The following is a 7,500-nucleotide window of genomic DNA, read 5'->3' as shown; positions in this document are numbered from 1 at the left end:
AAGACGAACTGTTAGCATAGCGAACGTTTTATAGCTAGCGTTTAAGTCATTAGCTGTACGGTTTGCTCTGTATCGCTGAGGTGGTGATGATCTGCTCTAACATTAGCTGGCTGGTCACTAAAGTCTTTGTACTAGTGCAGTATTTCTGATGTCATGATAGCTGGTATGTATTAAATATAATTCTGTATCTGTGCATGTTGCTAATTGTGGTTTGAAAAGTTTTACACAAATTAAAGTCATTATCAAACTTCTCCAGGAAATAACAGTAAACCTCACCACAGGGCTTTGGGTGGAAACTTCGCTTCAACATATCAACAATTACACATGTTTATAATCGGTTTATTATCAGTGGAGTGTGAGCTGTACACATCCCTGTGAATGAGCTGTTACTACGGAAACCACAAGGTATCAGAGTGAGTACATTGATATAAACCAGAGCTGCTGTTAGAGAGAGTTAATTAACACCTAAACACCAATCAGAGTCCAGAACTTCCCAAACGTTGTTGGTAAATGACCCCAAATGACCATAAACTCATCAACATGAATCGATATAACGGGTTGATTCGGGACCCAGAGAGCAAAGAGCACATCGTTGGTGTTAATATTGACTTTTCATCACCGCTGTCACAGTTACACAAACATGTTCTTACTGTAGTCCAAACAACATGAAGGGTTTAAACCAACAGCTGCATGAAGAACACGTTTACATTTACGGCATTTAGCAGACACCCTTATCCAGAGTGACTTACAACTGAGCGTTAAGGGCCTTGCTCAGGGGCCCAGCAGTGGCAGCTTGGTGGAAATGAGAGAGAAATGAGTGCAAGGAAATGAGAAAGATTATATAGAAAAGTTTAGAATTTTTACTGATATTGTATTTTTATTTATTACCAATTCTTCTGGAGTTTAACATGGGATTAGAACTAGATACTCACAAAAATACTCAGGTCTTCACTTAAACACCGTCTATTTAATAAACGTGTGTGTGTGTGTGTGTGTGTGTGTGTGTGTGTGTGTGTGTGTGTGTGTGTGTGTGTGTGTGTGTGTGTGTGTGTTGGTTTGACAATCAGGGCATCGTTGCTTTATTTAATCCACTAAATCATTAAAGTTACATTAAAGTTTGTGGAGTATAAAAGCATCGGCTTTGCGGCGCAGACCGCAGGAGTGTTTGTGGTTATTTCTCACAGCTGAGGGAACTAACATTACAAAAACAGTTTATATGATGATTCACTCTGAGCTCAGATTCAAATATAATAAATCTACTCAGTTAAGATGTCGGGACTCACCGTGCGGCCAAGCTGCGGCAGGAGGACAGAGAGAAGAAGAACGAGTGTAATCCTCATCATGCTATCCTTCTGTCTCTCATCTTCTCTCTGTCTGTTATCCTGAACCCCGAGTTGGGACAGACCTTCATTAATCATTAACATCTGTCAATACACAGCGACCCTTTACTGGAAGAGTCCATAACATAACACACAGTAAAACAAACTCTGTGTGTGTGTGTGTGTGTGTGTGTGTGTGTGTGTGTGTGTGTGTGTGTGTGTGAGATTTATTAACTTAGATTACTTAGATAAAGACTTCACCTCTCACTGACCACCGATGACAACAAACAGTAGAGGAATAAACACCCACTCACACACACACACACACACACACACACACACACACACACACACACACACACACACACACACATTATCATGTTATAAAAGTAAGGAACCCAAACAATTTAAAAGGAAAATTATTTAAAATTCTTCTCATTCGGGCAAAAACATTTGTAATTTAAATGTACTTTTTATTTATTCATTATTAATATTAGCTTTATTAAATTATTCAAGTGATTTGTGTGACGACGTTACTGATAGATGAATGAATAAAATCAAACACACAACATTTTCGTCGTGTTAAATTATAATTGCTCTTTATTTTGTTGTACGGGTGTACAAACTTTTTCAGCTTAGCTCAACAGGTATATTTCCATACTGTTAAAAGTTTTTTTTTACACACATCAACATTTGCTGCTTTATTGAAATGAAGATGAACATCATGTACAGAACAAACACAAGAATAAAACTAACTAATAATTCAGTTCTATAACAAGGTAAGATGCAGTCTGAGTGGTGAAAAGAGCAAAACATCAGATCAGACCTTATTATCGGGCTGCGTCCCAAACCACATGCCACCTTCCCTTCAGCAGCCATTAGACAGCAGTTAACACCACCACACGGTTTACTGGGGTTTGGGCCTTAAGCCTATGCACACTATTTAGTATAGTGCAACACTACAGTAATAGACTAGTTAGTAGTGTAGTATGTGTATTAGGACGCAGCCTTAACAAACACAACCAACACAATATTTAGTACAGATGTTACATCCTGCCGCAGTTCAGCTCAAAGGTCGTGTGCTGGTGTTTGTGGATGAAACTAAAGTCATTTCTGTAGTGTTTTACTCTCAATGCTAGAAATATTTATCTTTATTTTTTATGAATGTGTGAAAAGTGAAATAAGAAACTGCAGAAACTGCAAAGTAAAGTAACAGGGGGAGAGAGAGACAGGTGGAGAGAGGGGGGCGGGGGCAGAGAGTCAAGGAGAGAGAGAGACAGGGAGAGAGAGTCAGGGAGAGAGAGGGGGGCGGGTCAAGGGGAGAGAGTCAGGGAGAGAGAGAGAGACAGGGGGAGAGAGAGACAGGTGGAGAGAGGGGGCGGGGGCAGGGGGAGAGAGTCAGGGAGGGAGGGAGAGAGAGAGAGAGAGAGAGAGACAGGGGGAGAGAGAGACAGGTGGAGAGAGGGGGCGGGGGCAGGGGGAGAGAGTCAGGGAGGGAGAGAGAGAGAGAGAGAGAGAGAGTGGAGGGGAGAGAAACAAAAAGTTTGCTTTAATTATTATTGTTGTTGTGATGATGAATACTTGTGTTTATTAGTTTATTGCTGTAGCTGCTTGTTCTTTCTGATGATGATGATGAAGATGACATTATATGGAAGCAGGAGCTTTAGAAGACGCTGTGGAGATGTTATGGAGACGAGAGTGTTGTGATAATAAGGTGAGAGACTGTAGAACTGACAGATGAACTGATGTCTCATCACACAGCAGCACAAAGAAATCATTTACACAAACATTCACAAATCTGAGGTGACAAAAATGTTTCACAATAAAATATTAAACAATACCCTGAGGGGCAAGTGCACAAACACACACACACACACACACACACACACACACACACACACACACACACACACACACACTTTCACAAATAAACACAAGTATTTGGTGTGAATAAAACAATTAAAGGAGACGTTAGACTCCTGAAAGCAGCCATCGTGTGATACGAGCTGAACCACTACACACTTCCTCCACATTAAGGGTCTATTACATCATCATACATGGGCGTGTCTTAATAACGATCATCACAATTCTGCAGCTTTCTGTAATATCCAGCATCTCATCTTGTTTCTCTGCTTATACTGAGATGTTCTTTTATTTGTCATGGTGAAGAAAGAGATGTGGTGGAACAGCGTGGAAGTGTCTGGATTAGCATCAGCACGACGTCAGTAACAAAGGCTTTATGATTGTCTAAATGTAACACTAATAATCTTATTATAATCTTATATAATAATCATTTTAATCACCAAATAAAACTTTAAAGCTGCAGTATGTAACTTTGTGGGGTTGAGCTGGTTAACTGGACTGCAGCAGACACCAATGGCTGACTGGACTGCTGTGATTGACAGGTGAGTGAGGAAGCCCCTCCCACTCAGTCACAGGTCTGACTCATTAACAATCATTTTTACAAGTAACAAAATAATAAAATCCATACTGCAGCTTTAACTAGAACGAGACGTTTTTTCAGTGAAAGCAGCCATGTTGGATTTTGCAGCATGTTTCTCGCTGATTAACTGAATTATTATTATTATCATGAGAAACAAAAATAACAGCAGATTAAAAGGACAATCTAATAAAATATATCGAATATTCCTCTTTAATTATATGTGTGTGTGTGTGTTTATATAAACAACCCATTTCTTTTTGTTTAACACCTGCTGAAGTACAAGTGTGTGTGTGCGTGTGCGTGTGCGTGTGCGTGTGTGTGTGTGTGTGTGTGTGTGTGTGTGTGTGTGTGTGTGTGCGTGCGCATGCGCATGCGTGTGTGTGCGCGTGCGTGTGTGTTTCACTCGTTACTCGTTACAGTACTGTGATGATGTTGCTCCCATCATGAAGGTCAAAGGTCAGCATGTGATGTGCCCGTTGCTATGGTGAGTTTACCGGAGTACCTTTCAGGCTGTTCAGTGCAGCGTGGATGCGAAAATGCAAACGAGACTCCATGGAATAATCTTTATAATTCACCCTAAAGTCATTCATACACACAGATTATAACAGTTATTTACATTCATTAATAAGACTAGAATAAATAAATAACAGCTAATTAAATTACTGTGTGTGTGTGTGTGTGTGTGTGTGTGTGTGTGTGTGTGTGTGTGTGTGTGTGTGTGTGTTTGGTGTATAATGTTTAGTGTTTGGTGTTTTATGTTAAATGTTTAGTGTTTGGTCTTTCAGACGTTGCTGAAACTCACTAAACATAAATATTTAAATACTACATTGTGTCTGCTTGATGCTGATCATTACCCATAATGCACTACAGATACAACAGTTTTTGGTGTTTAAAGTGTTTAAAGTGTCCAGTGCTGAGACGTGAGACATGGTAGTCGGTTCCGTGAGGTGTTTTTCTCCTCGAGTGCTCAAAGTAGCATGAGACATGAAACAGAATTCCTGTTAACTCCACAGGGGTCCTGCTGAATGACAGGTGGGCGGGGCTTCGGTTCAGCTTTGCTCCTGGTCTGAGTTACACGTGTGAGACGACACCACCTCGATATGACCTTTAAGTATTCAGTCTCATAAAACCTGGAGCTTGTGGAGCATCAGCCCACAAACCCGTCTAACTTTCACCATGTTACACAAACCCACAGTCTCATCTACTGACAGCCTGCACAATATTTCAGCACTTTGAACAAACGACATGAAAAATACCGAAGCAGAAAAAAACCAGTTCAGTCAGTTTACATTACATTACGTTACATTACATTACATTACATTACATTACATTACACACTAAACATTCAGATGAATTTGTCTGTTACTGTAATTCACTCGAACTCATCATCAGTCAACAGGAAACTCAACAGTGTCAGAAATAAAAGGATGATGGTGAAGATCTTAATGAAGAACAAGAGGTTTATTCCAACGTAGTGGTGACAAGATACATTGGGTTCACACACACACACACACACACACACACACACACACACACACACACACACACACACACACACACACACACACCACACACAAAACATCTCATTAATTTATCAGAAAGGCAACAGAAGTTAATATATCTGTAAATATATAATTGTGTGTGTGTGTGTGTGTGTGTGTGTGTGTGTGTGTGTGTGTCTGTGTGTGTGTGAACCCAATGTATCTTGTCACCACTACGTTGGAATAAATACGAACATTATACACCAAACACTATACATTAACACCAAACACTATACATTATACACCAAACACTATACATTATATACCAAACACTATACAGTAACACCAAACACTATACATTATACACCAAACACTAAACATTAACACCAAACACTATACATTATACACCAAACACTAAACATTAACACCAAACACTATACATTATACACCAAACACTAAACATTATACACCAAACACTATACATTATACACCAAACACTATACATTATACACCAAACACTAAACATTATACACCAAACACTATACATTATACACCAAACACTATACATTATACACCAAACACTATACATTAAAACCAAACACTAAACATTATACACCAAACACTTCTGAAACCAAACACACACAGCTGATAAAGCTAATGAGGATCTAATCGTTCATAAACGGCAACCGGTTACGGAGTGAAAATGATCCATATTATTATTATTATTATTATTATTATTATTATTATTATTACTAGTATTAGCAGAACTGAGGAAATGATCTGAAAGTGAAAGAGGGATGAAAGATGAAAGAAAGAGAAACAAAGACAAGGAGATTCTTTGCTGGATGATTAACATACCAGGAGTTTATCAAAATGTCACTAATATTAAAGTCTAAAACACTGATATCTAAAATCTGCTAGTTTAGATTCGGGTTTAAAGCTTTGCTAGCAATTTTTTTTTTTTAGAATTTCTTCAGGCTGACACCAGAGGGCGCTGTGTTGTTTCTAAGCGCTCTCTCTGGACTGGATTTAGCGGATTCTTCTTTAAAAGTATGTTTTTTAGCTTCTGAAAGTTTTTGCTTTCATTGTGTCTGAATCCCTTATAGTCAAGCATCTATAGCCTCTGATATTCAAGAGCAACATATCAGATACGATATTTATTTATATACTTTATTTTTGCTAATGTAGAGTCACTACAGGAACATGCTGTAGTTCCTCTGTTTGCTGTTTTCCCAGAGCTGCACAGAGCTGCACAGAGCTGCACAGAGCTGCACAGAGCTGCACAGAGCTTCCAGACTGTGGCATTACTGTGATACTGTACATCACATCATTTTACCTGCTAATCAGATGTTTAATAACACAGCATTTTTATCAGCAAGGTCTCCAGATGATCACCACTGATACCAGTATCATTATCGCTGTACATCATTTTTATGATGAGAACAAAGTCAAACTCACTTAATTAGCTTGTAAAACGTTTAATGAGAACAATGAAATTAAAATTTGAAAGAATTAACCCTGATGAAATAAAAACGATAAACAAAACTTCAGCTACATTATTAGCATTATTAGCATGTTTCCACTTTACTGATTGTACTTGGTGACTGCAGGCCAGCCGGTGATTTGGCGAATCCACTCAAAATAATGAACCACTTTGGTGTACACTCCGGGGAAGCCGTCTTTCCCACAATTTTCTCCCCAGCTCAGGATTCCCCACACATACGACACACCACTCGCATCCTCACACACTAACGGGCCTCCAGAGTCACCCTGGCACGAGTCCACCTTCTCTTCCAGATCACCTGACACAGAGGAGACATGTGAGACATGTGCAGGCGCATTGTCTAGATGTGAGTTAGATTAGACAGGTGGGGTGAGACAGGTGGGGTGAGACCGGTGGGGTGAGACAGTTGTACCTGCACACATCATTCCTTCACGGAACCGTTCCTTGTAATAGCTCCTACAGTTAGGAATGAGACTCACGTTGGCCCACATCAGAGTATCCGCTCTGAAACCCTCTACAAAGACACACAGAGAGAGAATTATGTGAGGAGGTGATACAGGTGTGGACTCAAGACAAGTGATGGACAGGAGAGACCAGCAGGTTTTGGACAGGTGATAACACTACGAACAGCTAATATTGAATGGAATGGTTGCATAGTTGATTTGTAGAGAACATTGATAATGTATTAAAAACATTAGCATTTTCTTAGCATTAACATTATGTTAAGAAGATGTGTGCAGTCAGGCGTGGTGT

General features: G+C 39.5%; 3 protein-coding genes across 5 annotated transcripts in view; all 3 read right to left on the bottom strand.

Moving 5' to 3' along the window:
• The window catches only part of LOC113653080 (complement factor I), a 7,370-nt gene extending 5,943 nt beyond the window's left edge, over nt 1-1,427 (bottom strand). The window contains exon 1 of one of the 3 annotated variants that reach the window (XM_047807513.1): nt 1,284-1,427. In XM_047807513.1, the coding sequence (XP_047663469.1) occupies nt 1,284-1,424 (141 nt within the window). In that variant the 5' untranslated portion in view covers nt 1,425-1,427. The remainder of the gene's footprint in view (nt 1-1,283) is intronic. The other 2 variants (XM_047807511.1, XM_047807512.1) reach the window with 2 other exon arrangements.
• A 2,733-nt stretch (nt 1,428-4,160) lies between these two features.
• LOC113653076 (tetratricopeptide repeat protein 39B) overlaps nt 4,161-7,500 on the bottom strand; it is a 52,139-nt gene continuing 48,799 nt past the window's right edge. The window contains exon 19 of the mRNA XM_047807516.1: nt 4,161-4,338. Within this exon, the coding sequence (XP_047663472.1) occupies nt 4,242-4,338 (97 nt within the window). The 3' untranslated portion in view covers nt 4,161-4,241. The remainder of the gene's footprint in view (nt 4,339-7,500) is intronic.
• LOC125140095 (complement factor I-like) overlaps nt 6,706-7,500 on the bottom strand; it is a 7,680-nt gene continuing 6,885 nt past the window's right edge. Inside the window, exons 11-12 of the mRNA XM_047807514.1 lie at nt 7,160-7,261; nt 6,706-7,045 (exon numbers count right to left, since the gene is read on the bottom strand). Of these exons, the coding sequence (XP_047663470.1) occupies nt 6,828-7,045; nt 7,160-7,261 (320 nt within the window). The 3' untranslated portion in view covers nt 6,706-6,827. The remainder of the gene's footprint in view (nt 7,046-7,159; nt 7,262-7,500) is intronic.

Source organism: Tachysurus fulvidraco, chromosome 23 (genome assembly GCF_022655615.1).
Source record: "Tachysurus fulvidraco isolate hzauxx_2018 chromosome 23, HZAU_PFXX_2.0, whole genome shotgun sequence".
In the NCBI taxonomy this organism is placed as follows: Eukaryota; Metazoa; Chordata; class Actinopteri; order Siluriformes; family Bagridae; genus Tachysurus; species Tachysurus fulvidraco.
The sequence above is the reverse complement of the archived record's forward strand: the minus strand, read 5'-3'. Positions and strand labels throughout refer to the sequence as shown.